Here is a 25,676-nt window from a genome sequence, read left to right as displayed (position 1 = left end):
CAACACCGCTACTGCTTTCTCAATGCACATTGTCTCCTCTCTGCGCGTAGCACGGAAGACGAACGCAGAAGTGTACGCACGAGCACACGCGCACGTACACACACACAATCACAAACACACACGCACATGTACGGGTGAGGCGGTGTTGAGCAGCATTCTCACAGACCACAGACACACAGTAGCTATGTGTACACACACACACAGAGACACACTCCCGCCAACATAGACAGGTAAATTACTAGGAGCGTGTACTCACACACACACACACACACACAGGAACAGGTAGACAGGCAGACAGAGACAAGAGGAGGCACCACATTCAGCATTCTTTAACAGCCTTGTTAACAGAACCCAAAGGTTTACATGCAAGTGACTTGTCTGCACTGACAGGTGGTCAGATCAGCAGAGACAGGGAGAAACTCTGCACACAGGCAGCCAGCATACTGATAAGCATAAAGAAATAAAAGTGACAGGGTCCAGTACGGTAAATAATGGGTGCCCTATATAAATCTAAATCAAAGTCCTATTCACATCTAGAAAGATCACTATAAAGATAACTATAAACTATAAGGATATATTGATGCTCAAGTATTCACATTCTCTGGCCCGCTTCTTTCTTACAACTTTAATGTGATTGGTTGAAAAAGTTGAATCGTTGTCTCTGCATACAAAAAAAAAAAGCTCTGAGATTGAACCAAAATATAGTTATAGTTATCATTTTGGGTGTTTTTAGTTTAGTTTATAGTTTATAGTTGCAGTGGGAATACAGACATTCTATTTACTTAGAACAATATTAAGCTTTTTGTAGTTATCTTTATGGTTACTGTATTAGATGTGAATGGGCCTTAAGAATAGGCCCTCACTGAAAAACAGTTGAGTATTTGGAATTTGACAACACACACTGACACACACGAGCACAAGCGAGCGAGCGTGCACGCACTAAAGGAAGATGAGGCAAATTAATACAGCTGCAGGTATTAAGATTGACATTTTCTCAGTCGATTGTGTTTACAGTTGAAGCAGAATCTCTCATGCCAAGCTCCATTAGGGTTTATTGATGTAATTTAATTAGACATGCTCTGTTTAACCCTGAGGGCCAATGGCCCCGTCTAGCCAGTTCAGCTGCTAATATTAGCAGTAGCCACAGCTAGCTCATTCATTCCTACTGCTCTTCCGTCTTGAGGCCTGGGGTAAGGATACAAAATGGACTGGTAGTATCCAAAAAAAACACTGACAATGCTGTGTGTGTGTGTGTGTGTGTGTGTGTGTGTGTGTGTGTGTGAAAGATGTCAGGCCTGTGTGTGTCAGTGTCTCAGGTCTGCTGTGCCCCCCACAGGTGAAGAACAGGGTGACATTAGGAGTCAGAATACAAAGAAGGATAACGATTGTGAGAATAAGGAAAATGCAGTAAAAATACAACAACAATATTGCTATATCAGCCACTAATATGACTCAGCAATCTTTCACGCTTGCTTTACAATGTGTGGGGTGCATAATATCACACAATCCTAATATGTTCAAACAGTGCACTGTAATTTTTAGCCCTGCGCCATTGAAAAATGCCAATTATGGCAATTAGGGTTAAATACAGCTTTTAGCATAAATTGTGCCTTTTCTTGTTCTTGAATAGAAGACCACATGGAAATGTTGATTTAAATGATAGCTGATGTGTGGTAAGGTAATATCTGTAATTCTACAATAGTGAATAGAAAAATCGCATATGATTTAGTCATAACAGTAATGAGAAATAATGGATTGTTGTGAAGTTGCGTGGCTGATGAAAATACAATAGAATGGATATCGTGCCTCTGACCATGGTTTGCCAATTAAACTGGTACACTACATTACTGGTACACTGCGACAAAGCTGGGCTGAATTTAGCAAAAAATACATTATGACCACTGGGACTGAGTGCTACAAAATTGTGCCATTAACTTGAAGATAAATTCGATTTTCAATTTCAAATTGGAAATCTCCTGACTGCAGATCCTCCATCAGCCGCCTTGGAAGCTGTATCCTCTCACCTATTCATTGTGGTCTGATTATTCAGCTGCTCTGAGCACATTTCATTTGCCTTTTCAGAAGCATCACTTGATCGTTTCAGTGTGAATCTCCTAACCACTGCGCCATCTGTCATCACTTCTGTGATAGGACTGAATGGTTTATGTGCATAAAAAGAGTATTAGCATCCAGTTGGATAATGTGTATTGATCTATACAGCAAACACCTACACCCCCACCCCCCTGACGGTGTGGCCCACCTTGTAGAGTCCAAAGAAGCCCAGGTCTCTGATGACGGAGAGGGCGCTGACCCGGGGGCCCGTGGTGATCTCCCCCGCCACCTGCAGACGGATCTTCACTATCTCCAGAGGGTTGGTGAAGATCACCTGGGAACCACCAGCCTGGAGGAACAGAAATTCATTGGACATTGAAATTATGCATGGATCCTGTTGATATGCTGGCTGCCACAACGTGCTAGCATGATTGCAACCTGTAAAAATGTCTAAGGTAATGATGAGCACACTGATGCTTTAAGACCCATGTTGTTAAACCACTACCCATTTTGTCTGTTCTGTGTTTAGTGCCTGTCTTTGTGTGCTGCCCAAGCTCAATTGAAAAAGAGCTGTTCATCTCAATATAGCTCCCCTGGTTGAATAAAAAAATTAAAAATACTACTTTATGACAAAGTCAACAATGACAATGTTACTCTGACCCAGCTAGTGGTGCGCAATTGGTGCAAGTGACGTCATTTAACAACGGTGCAGTCTCAGCAACCAGCTGCAAAACAAACATGTGGAGAGGAGGAGAGTACAGGAGACTAGCGGGAAATCCAGCTGATGCAGTCGAGTCTGTCAGCTGTTTGTCTTCGTCTCCCAGACCCCGCGGGGGCTCTGCCTCGCTCCCTAACCTCTCACTTCACGCCGCTCTCCAAACTTGTACTTGCGAGGGGAGGGTAAAAACACTGCAGCAAGTCCAGACCGGTCCCTGTGCCTTTCATGTGTTCGGGGTAGCTGGGGTAGAGGTGTGGCGAGACAAATGGTTAACTGTGTCTAGTCATGGAACATGACGGCATTTCCAGAATGCTTCTTGGTACTGAGAGACGTTTAGACCGTTTAAGATGCTTTTCGGAAACTGGGCTTTGTCTGACTGACAGACCGCCACTCTAAGACTTCTCTGTGTCTCGCATGTTCTTTCTCCTTTAATTGTTTCTCTCACTCTCTTCCTCTGCACTCTTTTGCAGTATTGTCTCTCTCTGTCACTCTGTCTGTTGCTTTGACCTCCTCTCAAGCGATCTCCCTCATCTTCTTTAATATTGTCTCTCTCTCTCTACGGTTGCCAGTGGTTACTGCAGCTACACGCAGAAGGGCGGCACATCGCAATTAGATAGCAATCGGTTGCCATGGCGCCATTCCCGTCTTAAATAGGCCTGGTCTGTTTGTTGTTGTTTCTCTCATTTTTTTCCCTCTTTCATTCGCTTCTTTATGAATGATGGATTGTGCTTGTCGCCTCTTGCCTTACGGGAAGGCATCAAGCGCCAATCTGCAACATGGGCATTTTTTGCTAAAAGAGTCCCTCAATTTTAAGCGTTACCATATTTTGCCCAAGAGAAAGGAGGGAGGAGGGAAGGAGAGAGAGAGAGAGATCATAATCGTCTCATTGAAGGTGTGTGCAGCCGCTTTTTAAATAAAACGGAGCAGAGTGGGCTACAGCTTCCCTTCCAGACCAAATGAGAGGCTGTGAATAGCAGGAGGGCTGCCGCTCCAAAGCTGCTATAGCTCACAGCTAACTCTTTATGACTAGTTTTATGGAAACAACCTAGTTGATTACATGCTGGCTAATAGCATGACCATTAAGAGGCTATTGGCTCCGGCCCCTAGCAGCGTTGGCTGCTTCAATTGGAGACTAATGAGAGTGGAGATGGTCAAGGAGAGTAAACAACAACATGGTTCAGAGAGATGAGCTGACAATTAGCGTTGACAACATGAGAGAGAAGGAGGGGCAGTGTTGGCGATGTTGCGGGAGAGCTTTTTGTGCACTTAACTCTGTCCCTCAAACGCCTCCTCCACCCTCAGCACATTCCTATTTAACTTTGGACAATCCTCCTAAACTTTGGATAATCGGGACACAGAGAGAGAGAAAAGGGGAAAGACGAACAGAGGAGAGAGACAGAGAAATAAACAGAGTGAGATAATGAGAGAGAAAGATGGGGAGACAGAAACAGAGGGAGAAGTAGTCAAAACAAGAGAAGTGAGGGAATGTCAGAGGTGGAGGGAGAGAGGTTGAGGGTTGTGATTATAGAGTGACAGCGTCGGTGGCTCTCTGATGATCCCCAGGTAATTACAAGGCAAGGTGATCCTGAGAAACCTGGGAAGTCAGCACCTTATGTACGCTCCACCGCGCCCTGCCTGTGTGTGTGTGTGTGTGTGTGTGTGCACTTCAGAGATTCTTAAGAGTTTGAGGACCTAGACACACAGGCCAGCAGTTTACTTATCTTAAGGCCAAACAATAGATTAGTGCCAGCTGAAACCACTAGCCACCCTCCATTAATAGCCATTCACACTTTCATTAGTACTTAGAGAATGCTTAAACAGCAATTATGCTACATGTGCCGGTCTGAGGGTGTGTGCGCTAAATTCTCCGATAAATGTTTTCACAATCTACGGCAGGCTTGAATAAGAAAGCCATTACAAAGGCTTAAAAATCAACCATGCAAATTGCAAGAGATTTACACTGAATAATTGCTAGTGAAAACGAACAAAGCATTACTGTATTTCAACTCTCCCCCCTCTCTCTCTCTATGTTTCTCTCTCTACCCCAGTCCTCCTCCCAGCAATGACCCAGTGAGTATTTTGTGTAACTTAAGTCCTAAAGCGCAGGCCAGTAACCGCCAGATAAGCATCCAGCCAGCTCAGTCAACGGAGCATGCCGTTCTTACCAAATAATCATTAGGACCTGGCAACCCACACTGGGGCTTAATGCTGCTGAGCCATGGCTTTACAGAGAGAGGAGAGGGGAGAGAGCGAGAGGAGGAGGTGGGAATGGAGAGAAAAGCAGAGAGGAGAGGGAAGGGGAGGCGAGAAGAGGAGAGGAGTGGATGTAAGAGGGCAGAAAAGGAGAGGAGGATATAAAAAGAGGCAGAGAGGAGAGGATAAAAAAGGAGAGCAGACAAGATGAGCGCAGCAGAGAGAGGGACGAGGCAAAAAGGGACGTTAGAGAAGAGAATGAGAGAAAGAAGTTGTTTTAAGATGAAAGGTGTTTGAGGGACAGAGAGATGCTAAGTGTAGTATACTGAAACCGCTCACACAACATTACGATTCCCCCCCCCCCGCTCTCCCTGCCTTTCTCTCTTTCATTCTTACGCTTTATAGGCTGTGGATCTGAGACTGTCGCTGTGGTCCAAACCAACACTTTCACAGCTACCAAATGATATAAACAGATTTCATGTGCTGTGGCTGGAGACTCACTAAAACAGGGTTCAGTAGGGTTCGACTTCTGTGTGTGTGTGTGTGTGTGTGTGTGTGTGTGCGTGTGTGTGTGTGATAAAGCGGCAGGCAGAGTGCAGTGCCAGCACTAACACCGGGGCCTCAGCCAGGATGAAAGGAGCTGTCACGACGGCTCATGGAGGAAAAGAGGAAAAATCCATCCATCCACACTCCTCTCCTCTACACTCATCTACTCCTCTCCCTCTGCTTCTATATACATCACTCCACTACTTTAAGGACTCCATATGGGCCGTATAAAAAGGGCTACCATTATTTTTGACACCCAGTACAGTGCGGTGCATTTCTCTAGTATATTTGCTCTGGAGTTACCTTACTTTTTCATCATTTCTTCATACGGGCCTGTCTCTCTCTTTCATCAAATCCACACAAACACAGTCACTATCTAACACGTAATTAATTTTCTCTCTCACCGTCCATAAAAATTATTTACCACTGAATTCCCATAACTAATAAGGTCAATTGTGTGTGCCTGAGTGGGCCTAAACCCATAATGACTTGTGTATTCTGAAATACTCTGCTTTAGTGATCAGCATCAAAAGAGGGCTGGAGTGAAAGACCTTCTTTCATTTGGTTAGGCTAAAACTGCTGGGCCTGGTAGACTCACAGTGTGTGTGTGTGTGTGTGTGTGTGTGTGTGTGTGTGTGTGCATGCGTTGGGGGTAGTCTGTGACAGCTCAGTGATCAAACCTAGGATGGGAGGGGAGCAGGTAACAGATGGGGGGGGGGTCTCAGGTAGCAGCCCCTGTCAGTCTCCGTCTCCTCCCTGTGTGTGTGTGTGCGCACCTGTACGCTCTTCTGTTCGTCATACATGCACATATTCCTGCATGCATGTGTGTGTCCGGGTCTGTCTGTGTGTGTGAGTGAGTAGGTGCAGTATGTGCGCACGCTCCCTCTTTCATGTGTGATCTTTACACGTTCCATCAACAAACAGTGGCTCCCGGCCTCAAAACAGATCACACATTCCCCGCCTGTCTGCTCAACTGTCACAGGGGCGGCCCTCAGAAAACAGGTAAACATAGTTAGGGATGGTATGTAGCCTCGATACTGTATACGCCGTCTGTGTACTGTACGGCATCGTTTTAGCACAGTGCACTTTGAAGACCCAGGATGGCCGAGGAGGAGAGAGGCAGCTGGAATATACCGTGCAGAGGTTTTAAGAGGGAGGGTGAACACTGGAATATGTCATGGTGACTGTAGGGATGGATGTTTATTTTTGAATGAAGCTAAATGAGCTAAATACGCGCACACCGGTGCAAACATGTTGAATAAAAATTTGACGTGTATACATTTTGGTTGAATATGAACTGGCTCATTTCAGCTCAGGCAAAACATAATGAACTTTCGTAGTGGTGAAAATGTAGAGCGACACTTCCGTGCACCAACAGAAAGCTGAATTCACCATGATGTGTTTTTTTTTTTTGTTTTTTTTTTAAGTTTAAAAAATGGCCTACATAGATGCTGTATAGATCAACTGTAAATGAAACAGCCGCCATGTTGAGGGAAAACGGTGGCTCACAAAGTGTGGTCAGGCGACCTGCAGGGAGGCTTAATTATCTAAACCTCTATACCGTTATACACCATAATGTGCTAAATGAAATCTAAAAATAGTAGAATTTTCTCTGAGATGGAAGTCTATCTGCAACCTTTTCTCATGTGGGCTCTTGGTTAAATGTATAAATGTTTAAATCTATTTAAAGGTCCTTGGGATGAAAAGATTTGAGAACTCCTTTTCTAGAGGATCAGTTATTGCATTGTTAACTAAACCAAACTCTGAATGTAAAGTTTAAAGGGATCCAGCTAAACTAATGTCCAGTATGTGTCTAATGAGCTGGTCCTCCGCTTTACTTCCATACAAGCCAGGCAGCAGTCGTTTAGGACAAATGTAACAGCCGACTTACACATCCACCGGCCAGGATCTCAGCAGGCAGAGGGACCGTGCCGTCTTTCTGTCTGGCCTTCCCTCGCACAAAGTCATTCACCTAGAGATGCACAAAGAATCCAAATGTATTTTTAACACAGAAAAAGAGAAAAGAAGAAAAACAGAGAGTGCTACAAAAACGGTGCAAAGTGTCAAAAAAAATAAAAAAAATGGTTATGGAGGTTAAATGTGCTTGAATTCCCTTGACTTTACCCAACTTTTAATATACAAAGTTACATTATCACACCATTTTTAAAGATGATATGTGTGGTAGAGCATGATATTAATTCACAGTACAGTATATTTTAAGTAGGACGTGGTATCAGTGTCATTTATCTTACCTGTAAATCCTGGAGTTCATCATTTATTTATTTTTTGTTTTATACACACATCACTGGCATTAACAAGCATAAGGTATGCATTAATCAGCAGATATTGATGTATGTTGAGAAGACAGCAGTAATGCTGCTGTTGTAAAACCATTGAGCGAACCACATACATTATTAGACTAGGTGCTTTTCATCAAGAGGCTTGATGGAAAGTTAACAGATGGGGGAACACTAGAGGAGTGGTGACTGTGTGGTGGTTGTGTGCATGTAAATGTGTGTGTGTGTGTGTGTGTGTGTGTGTCCCCATTATTCACATTCAAGTGTGTGTTTTTGTGTGTATCACATAAAATCATATACATACAGAGGATTAAAATAATGGTAGAACCCGGTCTATCTGTGTGTATATGTCTGTGTGTGTGTGTGTGTGTGTGTGTGTGTGTGTGTGTGTGTGTCTGAATGCTAGCTAAGGCTGTGACTTACTGTGAGCTTTATGGCCTTCTCGGGCGCCACACCCAGTAGCTGTGGTACCAGACCTATCATTAGGAAACGACGAGATGATTAGACAAGAGAGTGCTGCGGTCCCCCCACTCACTCACACACAGACACACACACACTCTCACACACACATACACCACTTCCACACACTCCACATGAAGCGTAGCTCCCCGCTGCATGCGTCCGACCCTGCGTGATCCCCCAAACACTAATGAACTCTATTGATGTGGAGTGTGGGGACATCAGAGTAACAACAAGAGAGAGAGAGAGAGAGGGGAAAGAGAGGGAGAAGAGAGAGAAGAGAAGGAAACTGTTTCCCAGAATAGGAAAAAAGGGCAGAGTATAAAACACACCAACCAAAAGTTTACGCAGCCCTCAATTACAACCCAGGGCCGGATAAAAATAAACAAAATAATCACAACAGAGCGCAATGAAACTTGGCCCCCTACCCAGCCCCAAGGCAACAAGCATGGGCATACACACACATTTTCCCAATAATCTAGTGTGTCTGCAGCAAGGCCACACACACACAAGCAACCAGCCACACAATTGTATCCTAAACTTGGCTAAAGGACCTGTCTGGACCTCATAACAAACAAAAAGAGGGAATATTATTTTTCCAAGTGCTCACATTCATACACTTTCTTTAACACATACAGGAGCGCACGCACACACACACACACACGCGCACACACACACACACACACACACACACACACACACACAGAAGGATATGGGAAAATACACCTAATGTATTTCGACAAAAACGCCCACATAAAAAAATCCTCTTGTTTATGAGAGCTCCCTGCATCATACTACAGAAGTCATTTTGCCAATTTTTCACTGCTGATTTTGCATTCTTCCCTTCGCAGATTTTTCCGAGGTTTTCAGTGAAGGCACTCTCGGCTTATATTACATAACTACAGTTTGGCTGTCAGACTACTTGTCTGTCCATCTATCTGGAGCCAGGCCCGTCTGTCTCTCTGTCTGTCTGTCTGTCTGTCTGTAAAGCCATTCCACTCTTTACAGCCTTTGTGTTTCTCACAGAAACTCGAGCATTCAGGTTTCCTCACGGGAGCCGAGCGCTGTCAATCAAAATGATGGGATTTCCAAAAGGGCACCGCCCCCATTCCAAGGGACCATTTGCTTTTTTCTATCCTTCTCAGACCCCACCCCAACTCCCACCCCAAAAACACAGACACACACATAGACACACAGACACACACCAACCCCCATGTCTGAAAACAGGGCAGGTAGTCATTAGGGATGCGTGCACTGGTATGTGCGTACCTGCTTGTCCAAGTGTGCGCTTGCATGTATGTGTATGTGTGTGTGTGTGTAAGTCCAGACTGGCCGGGTTGGTGCGACACCACCATGCCGTGACACAGGCCTAAAGGTATGTGGCCTTGCGTGTGACGTTCATTGTCCTGCTCTGAAAGTCCCCAGCCAGCCAGTAATCACTTCAAAGGAGACAGGTCAACAGAGAGGTGAACTCATACCGCCCTCCTGTCCACCCTTCACTTTTCTTCTCTTTTCTTATCGTCTCCTCTCCCCTCCCTACTCTTTTCTTGTCCCTGCAACTCGCTTCTCCTTTCTTCTCTTCTCTCTCACCTTATTTCGCTCTTTTTTTCTAAACCTGTTGTGCGGCTATGACTGCCTATGAGTTGTTTTCCCTCAAAATTGCCGGTAAATACAGATGTGGAGTCAGCTTGAGGCTTTCTGCCCATTTTTGTTTTGACCTGGTAACATGTATGCTGAACCTACATTAGTGCCTTGATCTCGGGTAATCTCACCCATGAGCATGTTGACCATCATGATGTTTGCAATACTGCTGCTTTACTGTTCCTCTACCCTCCAAAAGAAATGATTCTGTAAATCCTAGCGTTGTTGCAACCATTACTGAGAGCCATACCTTTTATACTACGATGTAGCTGCTGCAGAATTAACGTAAGATAGATGCTGGATAGAGTCCTCTGGGATGGTGTAAAGTGTGTATTCGTACGTGTGTTTGTGTGTACGGACCTCGGTAGAGGCCGAAGAAGCCCTCGTAGCGCACCACCTTCCTGAAGCAGTCCAAACTGTTCTTGTACATGAGCTCTCCCACCAGGGAGCCGCTGGTCCTCTGGTTCTGCATGCGCGTCTTCACCAGGTCGATGGGGTACACCGCTGTGGCACCGACGGCTAGCAGAGAGAATCACAAAACTGTTACACAAACCATATTTAGATGCCGATCAGATGTTACAAAGGTATTTCCTATTTCCTATTTAATTCACCTTACATTTCCACTTTATTGATCTGTTGGTATAAGCTTACCACCCTCCCCCTCCCCTCACCTTAACCAGGGTTCGTATCCCACCCCCAACCTTGTGGCTACATCTTTCTTTGTCCTGTTGTCCTCATTTCTTGTGTAACCTTGTTTCTGTGTCTTTTGTTTGTCTTGATTGTGAAGCACTATGACTATTTTGTTTTGGAAAAGTGTTACACAAATAAAGTTGTAATTATTATTATTAGTATTAGTATTAGTAGTAATAGTAGTATTGTTACCCTTATAATTATTACACATCATCCAGGTTAGTCCCCTTAGGATCAAAGATCATTTTTGCACAAACAAATTGGGTTTATATTTCATGATGTTGAAAAATCACTCCAGACAGGGATGAGTGAGAGAAATGAGTGGACAATGTTGTTAGGATCTCTAGAGAACAAAATGATGATGATATTATAATACTACATTTCTTTTACTTTTAAAAGTCTTTCAAACTATTAGGAATGACCTGGGCAAAGTGTGATTGGAGATGGAGATTAAGAGGAAGAGAAGGAAAAAGAGGAAGAAGGGGAATGTACTGTGGAAATGATTTCGAGGAAGACGTCAAAGTGTTCAGGAGTCTCTTCTCTCTCATCCAACGACTTGGCCCGTCGGACGAACACAAACAAAAAGAACCGACCCAAGGCGACAGACTTAATTAGAGAGAGACGGAGAGAGAAGAAGGGACGGCAGGGCCACTAGATGTATACCTCCTTATTAAGCTGTCTCCTTTGGGATAGAGGGAGGGGAGCAGGGAGGAAGGGAGGAAGGGAGGAGGAGGAGGAGGGAAACAGGAGGAGGTCTGGAGCCAAACACAAGGCCTCGGCACCACCCGTCACCCCCACCCCCGCCCCCCCCCCTCTTCTGATCACTCACACAGGTACAAAAGAATCCACACAAGAGGGTTTTCCCATGGCACGCAGAGAGGCGAGAGACGGGACAGAGAGAGGATGACGGAGAGAGAAGGAGAAAGAGAGAGAGAGAGAGAGAGAATGAGCGAGAACAAGAAAGAGAGGGAGCACTTCTCTTTAAGCAGGGGAGCGACCGCTCCTCTTGTAAGCAAGGGAAAGGGCAATAGAGGGGCCATTGTCCTCTCTCTCTCACCCTTTTCTTATGAGGACAGCAGAGGGCGGGGGGGGGGGGGGGGGGGGGTGGGGGGCAGGCAGGTAGATGGGTGGGTGGTGGGGTGAAGGTATGTAGGGAGCCAATGGGGCGTGACTCTTACCCCCTGCCACCGAGCCAAGGGTGAACCTGTAGGCCGACTCTGCCACCTGGACGAGGATGGGGCGGGAGCCGTCGCTGCCCGACTGCTGCTCACACAGAGGAAAACAGAGAAGGAAGAAATCAGAGCAGAAAACAAAGTGTTGAATGTAGCAAACAAAAACAGACAATCAGACGGAGCAGGTTGAGAGAGACATGAAATTATACAAGCCATGATTTCAGACAATTCTAATTTAAGTGATTCCTCTGTATACCCATCCACATATCCTTCAATACGGTTTCCCATAAACCCTTGCATGCCACACATCCAGTTCCACAGATCTACAGGTTAAATTACATGCTATTAATCATTCATTCCTCACATCCGAAGTACAGTGTGTGATAGCCAGTCACGATTTTACATGATGGACATCAATGTATAATGGTCATTACATGAAATTATGCTGTAAAGCATACACTAGATCTGCCTCGCTTTTAAAATAACCCTAGCTAATTTTTTTATTAGCATAACAATATATCAAAGTGTATTGTTTAACAAATGGCATACTCCTTAAATAACATAATTACAAACTGCAGATGGCAAGAAATATGTTCAGAGAAAATACATCCAGCTATTATTTTCTGAAATACTAAGATAAAAATCAGTTGTGAGAGAGAAACAATCTATTGTGCAAGTGGTCAGGTGGTGCTTCAGCAGTTCAACATGCAAAAATTAGTGAGCTTTGAGATCAGAAGCTACAGTTAATGAAATTTCAAGTGTCCTACTGCACAAGTAGCGTGTTCTATATTCTACTTCAGGATATCACTCTTTTGTAGGTTTTGAAACAAACTGCAGTCATGGGACTGCTTGCACGAGACATCCTTAGTATGTTCCGCCAGACCAGTTTGTCCTCTGGTCGATTCCTTGAGGGCAGATTTCCTGATGCAAGAATGTTTCCTTTCAGTATTAAATAGTCTCATCAGCCTACAAACCAGCTGCTTACATCAGCTGTTGACATATTTGATAATATTTCATTTTACTACAATTGTTTATTGCTCACTTTGGTTGCTATTTGTCTCTGGCTTTGATTCTCCAGAGAAATACTTCTGTGTAACTGAATCATTCTGTTCTGAAAGGAGTGCTGGACAGGCCTGGAATAGCATTTGTCAAGTAAAACTGGAATCAAAGTGGTCTGAGTGCACCCTTGTGATCATCACCACGCTAAGCAGAGAGCAGAAGAGTGTTAGTAGCCAGCATTAGTCACACAGTAACATTAGCCACATTCCCCCTTCCACCTGAGGTACCTGTTGCCTTGTCTGGTCTGCCCAGCCCCGGCCTCTCGTCCCTGGGGAGAGGGGGGTGGAGTGTGTGAGTATGTGTGTGTGTGTGTGTTTGAGGAGGGGAAGGGAGTCTCTAGAACAGGTCCACCTGTCAGAGCCAACTCCCACCCCCCTCCACAATCCATCTTAGCCCCAGAAGGGCCTTCCTGCCCCTACCTCCCCTCCACATCTCTCCTTCTACCATCGTCTCCTCAGCCCCCTCTACCTCATGACTGGCGAGGTTTGGGGTAACTAACTGTTGGAGGCTGGAGAGGGAAAAAGAGGGAATAAGCTAACAGACAGGGAGCTAGGAAGAGATAAAGTGAAAGAAAAAGAGAACAGGCAAAAATGTGAGTGGGAGAGGGAGACAGAGCGAGAGAGACAGAGAGAAAGTAGATCAAGAAAATGAGAGAGAAATAGAGAGAACTAGCGAGAGATGAGGAGAGAAAGCTCCAGTTAGCTGGCGGCCGGCCCGTGAGGCCAAACCACAAGGGCCTAAAGTGGCTCATTGTGGTGGGACTGGCGTCTGTGTAGCGCTGGGCCCCTTTGCTTGCTCCCCTTTGGCCCCAGCCTGCTCCAGTATGGCCTGGCCGAGGCCTCGCTGTAGTGCTGGAACCCACCAGGCAACGCAACTCTGACCAAACAACCCAAAAAAACAGCTTTCTGTCTGTCTGTCCGGTTGTCCATACATCCTTCTTTCTGTTATTCTTATTCAGCTTGCCCTTCTTAGCTGCTGCAAAGGCTCTTCACAGCTTCTATTCCCCACTTTAAGCATGTCTGAGGTTGATAAGTCTCGGGGATGGCTCCGCTTCTCTATATTTCCACGGCTTTGTGAGTATGCTTTTTTTTAAAGACACCAACCACATGTCAGGGAGAGGTCTAGTGGTGTTTTCTCTCTGAGTTCAAGCCTATGATGGGAAGTTTTTTGGACATGGCTTGATCTCAATGAACCTTTGAGACTGAGCAGGCTGACAAAGTCTGGCTGACTGGTATTTTGGGGGCACACATGGTCCAACTTTTCACTTTTCATTTGAGATGTCTTACTTGGATCTGTGTCTCCTGTGTTTTTTTCTTCCACTTTTATGTAACTCTACTATAATGTCTGAATAAACTAATTCTAAAAGGTGCAGTTCATACCAACATTGAAAATTAAACTGATGTTTTGGTTTTGGGGATTAATTACCACTGGACAGGAGATACTATCATCCTTAATGATACATGTTAGTCAGCTGCACTTTGACATCTAGCTGAAGAGAATGTACTGAGATGGAAAAAAGCTACCAGTGTGGAAGAGGAAGCCAAAGACATCAACAAGTCGTCATATTCTGTACCTGTCTCTGGACCTCAGCCAAGTTGTAGGGCAGGGCGCCTTCCTCCAGCGGAGCTATCTTCTCAATGTCCACTAAACCAACACGTCTGGTGAAGAGAGAGAAAGGAGAGACAGAGTTTCAAATAACTTCCAACTGTCATAAAAACTCTCAAAGGCTTATAGCATTTCAACCATGCATCAATATGACTCAAAGTTTGACCTTTGAGAGCTCAATCTTTCTGCCTGAAATTACTCACGATTCAAAGATACTCAATCCTTTGCCATCGCTCCGTGTGAAAATATTGTGGAATTCAAAAATTCAGACCTGCGCTCGGCATGATTGGGTGTGACAACCGATCTAAAGAACCTGACAACTCCCATTCCTTCATCCCATCATCCAAATATAACAAAGACATTTAACATCTAACCTGCCTTTCTGGATCTTTCCATCGCATCTCCGTGACGTTCCCAGATTTCCCAGGCTGAAGAAACGGGGAACGCCAAATCCCCCCCAACCCCTCTCCTCTGACTATTGGGGCAATTATCTCCCGCATCTCCAATCAAGGGGGCTGGAGAGGGCTATTAAAGTATCCCGTTGCCCAGAAATAATAATCAGGTGGTGTCTCAGGCCGGGGTTAGAAATTACCAGCGCACTGGTCGGCCGCGAGGCAGACGCAGGGGAAGCGGGGGAATGTGAGACGAATACAGTTGTTGTGCGCCGCGGATCGTAAGGGGGACTGGAATCCCCTTTTTTTTAAGATAAATGGGAGTTTGGATAGGTTTTGGACTGAAAGGGGATTCTCTGGCATTGATGTAGTCATGTCTGGTTCTTTTGATCACTCGCAGTCGTTTGAGTCGTTTGAGAAGGAAGAAAGTGGTTGTTTCCCTAAGGTATGGACCTAGGGGTGAAGGTGCGCTCTGGGGGGCGAGTCTGGGATAGGCTTACTCTCCACAACTCCCTGACTGGCTGGGGGAAAAAAGAGAAATAACTGAAGTATAAGATCAATGGCTACGTGCTATTCCTGTGTGTCTGTGTGAATGTTGTGTGTCTTTCTCTTTTCTAGGAGGCCTTAAAGATGGCTCAGCCAGTGTGTGAGTGTGTGTGTGTGTGTGTGTGTGTGTGTGTGTGTGTGTGTGTGTGTGTGTGCGCGTGTGTGTACCATAGTTCGTCTTGGTGTGCACATATGTGTACCTGCCTGAGTGCACATACCTGTGTGGCTGCCTCAGTGTGCGTGTGTGTGTGTGTGTATGTTCTGTGTGTGCTGATTCTTTGCCTACATGAAAGCGTGAGAGTGTGTGTGTGTGTGTGTGTGTGTGTGTGTGTGTTTGACCTACCCGCGGGGCTCCGACAGGTCAGCCAGCTGGAAGAGGATGTCCACCTCCATGGGAGTGACCTGGCCGAACCTCTGAGCCGCCACAATGAACTCCTCTACAGAGAGAGAGAGAGAGCGAGACAGAGAGAAAGAGAGAAAGAGAGAGTGTTTTTAATATTTATCAGCAGTTGGCACAAAACAACAAAAACAACAGTAATTATGAACATAATAATAGTGTTGTCGAATGATAGTAGGCTTGTCACAATATAGCTTCACACATTACAAGGTGAAAGGAAAAAGTCATAATATGTAGCACTGAGCTGAATATCCTGACATCAATTAAAGACACAATCTGATATTACCACCTATAACTACAATTCATGTTACTACAACTTTTTATATTCTTTAGCTATTTTAATATTCATATTAAAGAAACCAGCATAGCCAGAATGTTTCATTTTTAACTACTTATTATTTCCATTAAACATGATAATGTGCCTATATCATATTATGGACTCAGTATCATGGACTGATATTGAGCATGTTATTCCACCACTGCCACATTAAACTCAAGTTACAACAATGATGGTACAGCAATACTACCATACTGTACAATGCACTTAGCACCCCACTCAATTGCAATGGCTGAAAGGGAGCTGGCTGATTTATCTGTGTACTGCTGTACTACAATATACGTAAAAGGAGAAATCAACCCTCTGATACTTTAACATGGTTAGATATCATCAATTTGTTGTTCAGGAGTTATTTTGTGATGAAGTGTTGTTATTTACTTTTATGGTGTACCCACTTTCACTCAACCTTATATTTCCCAGAATGCCTTTTGACAACTGAGAGAAGGGACATTAACTTGTTGCTTTCAATCTAAGCATGTGGGCATATAAATATAACTAGCCAACTAGTTCATGAACATTGGGGCGTGGATATAAGCGTGGCCACAAATGCAACATGTCTTGTGGTTGCATTGCATTCTGGTCTATTGAGGTGAAGAAATTGGTATCTTTGCTTCTTCTAGGATGGATTTCTCCCTGTATGATTGTTAAACTTTGGTGCAAAACGGTGATTCTTGAAAGAAGCAGAATCTCGATGTGACATCATGCTGTCTACATTTGACCAGTTATCTGCGCGAATAAAAAAAATACACCACCACACAACAGAATGGGCCAAAAACTGTTTTCTTTACAGGGTTGAAGTGTTTTAGGGTGGATTTTCCCTTTAAGTCACTTCACTCATTCCCTTTTCCTTCTGAGACCCGGTTGTGACTTAGCAGTGAGAAGTGTCAAAGCACGTTCAATCGATCATAGAAACACAGAATAGAGAATATGGTTATGGAGAGTTATGGACTTCAAGAGTATTTTGAGGCAGCTTTAGCATGCCGTAACTTAAGACCGAGTCTATTGTTGGTGGAATAATGAACAGGTTGACTGTAGGCTGGCTTACAGTGGAGGAGTCAGCATTGTTTGACCTGCTTTATTCAAAGAGCAGCAGGCTGGGGTTGTGACAAAGTCGTCCTACACTGGAGCCATTCACCCCGCCGAGGCTCAGCTTACCCCTGAGGCATTCTCTCACACACACGCACACATACACACACACACACACATCCATGAGTGCATGCAGGTATGCTCATAAGCATGTGAGAGTGCATTCACACATGCTTGAGTGAATGAACGCACACGCACGCGCGCACGCACACAATCAGAGGCAGACAGACACATACACAGTACTGTCTGGGGAGATCACAGATCACGCTGCTGATAACCTGCCTACCTGTAGTCCACACACACACACACACACACACACACACACACACACACACACACACACACACACCTGACTGACCTCTACACACACTTGACAATTACCTGCCTGTTTGTGAAGTGGCCTGGCCTAGAGCCTATTAAACTGATAAGCAGAGTCACACATAACTGCCTTGTCCACACACAGTTCCTTGGTTGTCTGGCCTATATCTTTATAAGGGCTTTAGGCTAATCTGTGCCTCTCTATCAGCAGAATACGATTTATCTTAAAAGGTTTGGCTCTTCACATACACATATTCACCCTCGTCTATACCGGCCTCAAGACGTTCAAACTGAGCGGTCTACTGACCGGATGAAGAAAAAACATGCTGAGATGTGAAAGTCTATTTTCTCCCACTGGCACATAACTGTGGGCATTTCCTTGCTGATGCTTAGCAACTTGGACCATTTCTGAACATTAACACCCTTCCTCCCATCCTTTGTTCAGACTAACGGGGCTCTGCTGTTTATGACCACAACCTGATGCTGGCCTGTTGAGAGTACTATAATAAACTTTTAAAAGACAGTTAGGAAACACTTCACAAATGGTTAAAAAAAAAAAAGTATAGAGTAAAAAATGTTGATAAAATCGACTGTAAAACCGATGAAAGCAAGGTAAGAAATACAAAAGCAAGGCAATAAACATAAAAGTAAACCATAAAATGGATGTCAAAAACAAAATAATAAAAAGATCAATACATAAAAGCAAGACTATAAAAATGACATTTAAAATGTGACATAACAGATGATGCAGATTTAGCCAGCCAGAGCTCCTTCGACAGGTCGTTCGAAAGTCAAGAAGCCCTGATGGTAAAGACCTGATTGCCTCTTGGATTGATTCTACATTTTGGAGCAGCCAATAGGGAACTGACCCCGAGGACCTCAGGCTGTGATCTGGGTTCGTATGAGCTTTAAAGGTCTGTGCTATAGCTTGGTGCTCAGTCCAGATCCAGCTGTGCCTTAAAAGTGATCAGAAAATCTTAAAATCTATTCTGAAACAAACAGGTAAGTGTAAAGATTCTATGTGTTATGTAATCACACACTGCATACTTCATCCACACACACCTGATCTTAGCCTGTTCACTTAGACGCACAGTCATGATTAGTCTTGTGGCTGGACACCTTTCTGCTGGCTCTATAAGTCGGTAACAGAATGTGTTCTGTAATGGTCTCGCATCACACACACACACTTCTACATGCACACACAGGCACACACACATGCACATTAGAGTAGGCGTTGAGCACTGTAATGGCGTCCCCAAGGCAAAACAGTGGCCTCGCCGCACATACGGAATCAATCAGGATTAGTATGCGTGTGTGCATGCTCGCCTCTATTAGCGTATTTGTATATGGGTATGTGTGTGAGAGAAGTATGTTCCTGAATATGTGCACACTTCCAAGATGCGGGTGTGTGTATGTGTGTGCACATGTGTTTGTGGGCCAGTCCGTGGGACGTGGAGCTCAGCACTCACAGTCCCCAAGGAGGCCTTAATGACTTAGGGAGTGGAGGGTGGATGGGTGGGGGGGAGGTCTAGCTGGCTATGGGCCACCGCCGGCCGGGCCAAGCCCAGCCTCGGTGTGCCTACGGTGGGAACGGCCTGGGGAACGTTCGGGCTCTTGGTCTGGGTCCGGTGTGGTCCCCACCCCCGATAAGGCTTCAGATAGCATCACAAGGCTACACCAGTGGCCCTGGGCCATGTGGAGAGAAGTCAGAATAGCTGCTTATAGAAAGAGAGAGAGTGAGACAGAGAGAGAGAGAGAGAGAGAGAGAGAGAGAGAGACAGCGAGAGAGAGAGAGAGAGAGAGAGAGAGAGACAGCGAGAGAGAGAGAGAGAGAGAGAGACAGAGAGAGAGAGAGACAGAGAGAGAGATAAAGACTACTAGGCTCCCTGCCAAGTTGTGAGGTAAAGAATGAGAGAAAACAAGTGGAGCAAGCAAGTGAGAGAGATAAGGAGTTAGAGGAATTGACCATGGGAGACAGACAGAGAGAAAATATCTAGCCCTCTAATTCCACCTTAGACAATTCTGTGGCAAGAAATGTAGATGTAAAATATCTGAACGACTACTCTGCAAGGATTTCCCCTTGATGTGACAGTATTTAGAGTATTGAGAGAGCCATTTTACTCCTAATAACTGAAGTAAGCTTTACACATTTGCTCTACAGTAATATGTAGAGCAAACCCAAGCAAAATAGATTGTCAAATGGTTTCCAGTGTTTAAACTACCTAAGGTGTACTTGATTTGCCTGGTGAGGCCGGACACTTCAAAGCCTCGAAAGTGGGCAGATCACTCTGACAAATCAAGCACTCCTCCTTTTTTCAAGAATTCAAAATGTAGTGAACTATCAAAGCTGGTTCTAGATCAGTGCCAATATGACAGTGAATGTCTAATAGAAAAGCGACCTGCCATCGAGGATTGTGGGCATGCAGCACGTCTGTTGGGTCGGATCCAGCATACCCAATCACATGCTACTGGAAAGGCGGAAAACGAAACAATAACAAGTTTCCACCCTCCCTTCCACGCACACAGACAGACATAAACACACTACGCAGACAACACATTTAATAATGCCTGTAGCCTGTGTATGTATGCGTGTGTGTGTGTGTGTGTGTGTGTGTGTGTGGAGGGTGAGGGATCCTGTGTGCTGTCTGTCTGCCTACAGTACATACATACAGAGTACATGTTAACACATAATGTGTGAGTGGGTCATGCCTGTGAACTGATGTGTGTACATTTATGCATATATTCACATACATGTGCATCTGCTTTTGGCTTGTGTGTGTGAATACGAGTGTTTGTGTGTGTGTGTGTGTGTGTGTGTGTGTGTGTGTACCTTTGGTGACCTCCAGGTCTCGGCGGTGGCCAGCGAGGGTGCTGTAGATCTTTCTGATCAGCTCCATGTTGTTGAGCAGTGAGTTGAAGCCGTTGAAGTACGAGAAGCTGACCTGGTGAGACGTACTGCCCCCGGCAACCTGAGGAAGGATAGGGGGGGATTTAACGTACATTAATCTCATAAAATAACCAAGATACACAAGCACACAGTCACACTACACTAAAATAAAATAGATGTTTGAGGGATGCATCTGGATATTATGATTATGTGTAAGTACAGGCACAAACGTACATAAACACACTGTTGGAGTATCACCTAAAATATCACATATGATGACAAAAAGAAGAAATTTTGACAAAACCAGCGGTTAATCGGCAACATTTCTCCGCACCACCGCTCCACAGGGAGAAGTAAACCTGTTTCAACCGCTACTTTTTCCATCACACAACCAACACTCTCGGGGAGTTTAATTAACTGCTCTTTATGAGCAGAAGGAAGCGGTAAAAAGAACAGAAAATAGAAAAAAGGTAAAGGCTTAAAAATAGATGCCGGCCTCTTGAGGAGGACATTCCTGGCTGCCCACAGCCTCTTTTATGTGCACCAGAATCCCATCTTTCTTAAATCAGGCTCCCAAACTCTTAGAAGAAGAGTAGCTTTGACTGTATTGAAATATCTATTTGAAATGTGTAATTCAATTATGTGCCATGAATGATTTGGGATATATATGGTTATTTTGAGTAGCTTAGGAGTATCGGAGGAGATTCAAGACTTTGCTGTGCTTGACAGTGTTAGGGGGGGAGAGGGAGTAGAAAATTCAAGAGCTTCCCTTTCACTAGATGGCACTGTTTGCTTTACAGACACATGCAGGAAGGCTGCTAGCAGCTCTCTGTGTTTGGAACAAGAGGGGGGGGGGGAGCTCTGGCTCTGGTGAAACTGCCCTAACAGAGAGACACATTTGTATCTTGTTCATATCTACGAGCCCATAGGCATGGACCTTCCCATGAAATTCAACCCAGAGACCCAGAGCAATACAGAGGGGGAGAAGAGAACAATATTTGGGTGAAGGGAGTGTGGTGTTGATCATTTATCATGTTTGGTGAGTGAATTAGAGGCCGCTGTCTGACTGTTTGTGTTCCGCCACAATATTGTCTCTAATGTACCTATGGTGTTTGTGTGTTTTGGATGCGTGTGTGTGTGCACGGATGAGTGTGTGTGAGTGAGTTTACCAACATCACTCCGAGACGACTGGTCGGTGAGGTAAACACAGCGGAGAAAATGACAGAGTCTACAAGGTGTTTATGAAATGGGGCAAGACATGGACACACACACACACACACACACACACACACACACAACAACAAAAAAATCACACAGACACACAAAGAAAAAGACCGACACCAAGACACAAAAAAGACAAACACCTTGCAGTTCAAAACAAATACAGAGTACACAAACACAGACACACACACACAGACAAAGAGATAGACTATGAAGCTCCAGTCTCTATCTATCTCTGTCTCTATCTTCCCATTCAGCTGGCCTGCTTGGCTTTGACACTGCCAGGGAGGTTAGACTTAATGACATATTGGGAGAGAGACAGAGAGACAGGGGAGGGAGGGAGGGAGGGAGGGAGGGAGGGAGAGAAAGAGGGGCGGCAGAGAGGGAAAAAAAATGAAGGGAGGGAAAGAGAGAGGACAGATGAGAGGCGACAGAAAAGGTAAAGAGGAGAGAAGGAGAGATGAATAGTGGAAAGATAGACAGCTAGAGAGAAAGAGAAAGCCACAGAGTTGGGTTGTGAGAGTGAGAGAAAGAAGTGAACACAGGGAGCAGAAAAACCAATGTGAGAGGAAAAGAGTGAGCAGAGAGATCGATTGAGATGGAAGAGAATAAGTATAGATTCTGCACAGTCCTGCTTTTATCTCTTCTATGGAGAATAGAGTAATGTTAGGCTGCTTGACTTGCTAGTTGATGTTAGCAACAAGCAAATATAGCTTATATGCATACATGGAAGCACTCCTTATACAACAATGTGCTTGATTACAAAATGCCAGAGTATGTGTTGTCGTACAATCATACAAAGATTTGGCTATACACCCCAAAAAATAACGAGTAAGGCAGAGAACTTACATTTCACTGATTTACTTTGCAGCAGCACATCAACAAAATGTGTTTCGGCTTGTCCCTACGTCCTTATGCTATGATTTACTGGTTTATTATGTGATGTATACTGATTGGTTGATGGATAATGGCTGATAAGAGGATCTGCAGTCTAATCAGATTGGATGTATTTGATCCTATATATGCTCTGACCTTGTGATTGTGTGCAAGATGTTCAGAAGAAGGCTGTTTTAGCCGAAGCACGTCAGCGTTTTGTTGATGTGCTGCTGCAAAGCAAATCAGTGAAATGTAGGTTCTCTGCCTTACTCTGTATTTTTTGGATGTGCTGCCACATTTATTTATCTGAACAGACTACTTTTGGTCTAAAAACCTTTTTTTTCCTACCCCTAGAATCATTTAGCTATATATCAGCATAAATCACTGTATCGCAGCAGGACATGCAAACTCATAGATGAGGAATCCAGAAGTGTGTTCTCCTGCCATGTGACGTCATCAAAACTCATTTGCATACGAAGAGTTTTGTGGTGGTTTCGTGAAAAGAATCGCAGCTAAGATGTGAAGACTTATAGTTAAAGTTACATTTTCACAATAACACTAGTATTACTTCTCTTTATTAATTAGATACTGCTCAATAAAGAGCAGACTTGATTCGTACAGAATTATGTTTTACCACAGCATGACAAAGGTTCACTGTGCCCAGTTACAGAGGAGTGAAATGTCTCCCTATTTTTGACCAGCCTAACTCTGGCTCTTGTAGACGAGTCTTGTAAAAGGAATGAGAGCCAAACAAAAACCGCAGAGCCAAACAAACACCCACCGCCACCAGGCACTCCTCCACAAAGGGTGTGAGCACGTGTGGCCGGATAGTGACCATGATGTCCCTGAAGTCCAGGGCCGAGATGGAGCCGCTGTGGGCCCGGTCCCGCTGGACAAAGGCCTGCCGCGCGTGCTCCAGCTGCATCTCCTGTGGAGGGGAATGGAGAAGAGAGAGAGAGGGGGGTGAGGTGTTAGATCACACATATAAAGGCATATTATTTTACATCTGCATGGGCCACACACCTCTCAAGTTGCCTGCAGCCTGTAACACACATACTATACGTACACAAATCACATAATATTCACACACACATACAAACACACACACATAAACACACAGAATTTGCGTTGATGGGCCCCCTGGCGCCGTCTCCCCCTCTCAGTTACAGGGGGCCAGCATTTGCCCGGGCTGCAGTCTCGTCTCCTCGTCCAACACCGGCCTGCCTGCCTACTGTGAGGCGTCGCTTGGGTTTTTCACACCCTCCCAAATCCCCCATTAAACACACTTGAGGGGGAAGCACACAAACACACACACACACACACGCAGGCAGGCTGGCTAATCACCCAACTGCTCACTTTGTCTCTCTTCTTACACACACGCACACACACAAAAAAGGTCCAGGGGGACAACAGCAGGCTGTGGTGGGACGGCTCCCGGAAGGCCTTTGAAATTAACAGCCATTATCGGTACCTGCAACCACAAGTCTACAGAGAGAGGCTGTAAACAAACCACTGACACACAACACCTAGGCCGCAAAATGCTTCCTCTACCTCACATCAAGAAGCTACGTCACAACAAAAGACAGGGCTATCAGGACCATAATTCACATCTAGTCATTCTGAGATACAGCCAAAAGCTGGAGGACAATGAGCTGAAGTTAGCTGCTTTGGCTGCTGACTCACCTACAGTGTAACATGGCTTTCAGTTCAAAAGAACAATGACGCACAAGATCATGAGACCGTTATATTTTAGTATGGGAGGTTATTGGCATACATGTTAAGCCATGTTGACTCAATGACAACGGCATAAATGACCAATTTACGCTCACTATCCTCATTCTTACACTTTTGACTATATATCGAGATGGTAACTCGATAAACAACGAATGTCTGAATCATCCATACAACAATAAAAACATTTGAGAGCTTCATTTCATGCATGGTATGAGAAAAATATTATATAGCAAAAATGATTTGCCTTGAGAGTTACTCAGAGTTATTGAGTGTGATTTTTTTTCCTGAGTGATATCATCCAGAAGAAACTCAGTCCATGTAAAGTTAAATACAGCTCACTAAACAGATGAAGAAAAGCCTAGTTTAAAGCGTCACTGAGGAATAATGTTGGGGAAAATATGGATTTAATTTTATTGAATTGTTGCATAATGTAAGTAGTTAGTAGAAGCCACAGTTAGTGCAGTAAATAGTTTTTTTGTAATTCAATCAAATTAATAATTAAAACCAATTTAACTAAGAACCATGGAGATTCTTGAGACTCACAGGTAGGACAAAAAGGTCAGAAGCATTGTGGGCGAATTGACCATTAAATCTTCAATCGTAACATGCATGGCATTACTCAGATTGATTGATTCAGATTGTTATTGCTATAAATGGAACTAAAAAAAAAAAGTGGTATTACCACGACACAAAACCCTATGAGACTATGGCTTATTGTTGTGTTGAATTTGAGTGATATTTCGCTGACAGCATAACTGATCTAGCTCCAAATTCACGGCACCCAAGAGAAACGTTTGGGGGAGAGTGACATTTACACAAAGCTGAGTGGAGACCGGAGGGGAATAAGCATAGACATTATAACAAAAGAGCCAGATTTGCAAAAACAGCAAATGCAGCAGCCGTGTGTCAGTATCACCTATGAGCACAGCAGGGGTTCCACAGACTGTATAAGTGAGTGGAAGGCATGAAAATGAATAGAGGTTGATGCACGTAAACACACACACAAAGTAAATAAGGTGAGATATTTTGGTGTCAGCATCCTGAGAGTCGTGACTCACTTCTCTGGTTGGTTGTGAGTAGGTCAAAACACTTTGGTGAGGAATAAACTGGGAAGAGGAGAGGGAAGAGGAGAGCTGAATCTCTAAAGTCAAAACAAAAAAGGGAAAGAGAGGAAGAAAAATGTGTTTGTGTGCGTGACTGTGTGCACACACACACAAGTGCAAGCATTGGTGTGTGTGTGTGTGTGTGTGTGTGTGTGTATCCATTTGTAAGTGAAGAAAAAAAAAGCCAACCCGGCTCTCGAGCTGGACAAGTCAAGATTCTGGAGAGCCACACAACAACCACACGGAACAACAAAACAACTGTGGTCCGGGGGATGGAGCAGTTTATAGTCTCAGCCTCTTAAAACCTTAACTTGTTGCAACTGTGTGAGTGTTTCAGGGACATGGTT

At 44.5% G+C, this 25,676-nt stretch overlaps 1 protein-coding gene across 1 annotated transcript in view; it reads right to left on the bottom strand.

Moving 5' to 3' along the window:
• slc25a13 (solute carrier family 25 member 13) overlaps positions 1 to 25,676 on the bottom strand; it is a 47,553-nt gene that overhangs the window by 8,419 nt on the left and 13,458 nt on the right. Inside the window, exons 6-14 of the mRNA XM_071910773.2 lie at positions 23,274 to 23,420; positions 20,339 to 20,477; positions 15,714 to 15,807; positions 14,401 to 14,485; positions 11,775 to 11,859; positions 10,267 to 10,425; positions 8,230 to 8,282; positions 7,401 to 7,481; positions 2,261 to 2,401 (exon numbers count right to left, since the gene is read on the bottom strand). Of these exons, the coding sequence (XP_071766874.1) occupies positions 2,261 to 2,401; positions 7,401 to 7,481; positions 8,230 to 8,282; positions 10,267 to 10,425; positions 11,775 to 11,859; positions 14,401 to 14,485; positions 15,714 to 15,807; positions 20,339 to 20,477; positions 23,274 to 23,420 (984 nt within the window). The remainder of the gene's footprint in view (positions 1 to 2,260; positions 2,402 to 7,400; positions 7,482 to 8,229; positions 8,283 to 10,266; positions 10,426 to 11,774; positions 11,860 to 14,400; positions 14,486 to 15,713; positions 15,808 to 20,338; positions 20,478 to 23,273; positions 23,421 to 25,676) is intronic.

The sequence above is a fragment of the Centroberyx gerrardi genome, chromosome 19 (assembly GCF_048128805.1).
Source record: "Centroberyx gerrardi isolate f3 chromosome 19, fCenGer3.hap1.cur.20231027, whole genome shotgun sequence".
NCBI lineage: Eukaryota > Metazoa > Chordata > Actinopteri > Beryciformes > Berycidae > Centroberyx > Centroberyx gerrardi.
This window is presented reverse-complemented; position numbering and strand designations above follow the sequence as displayed.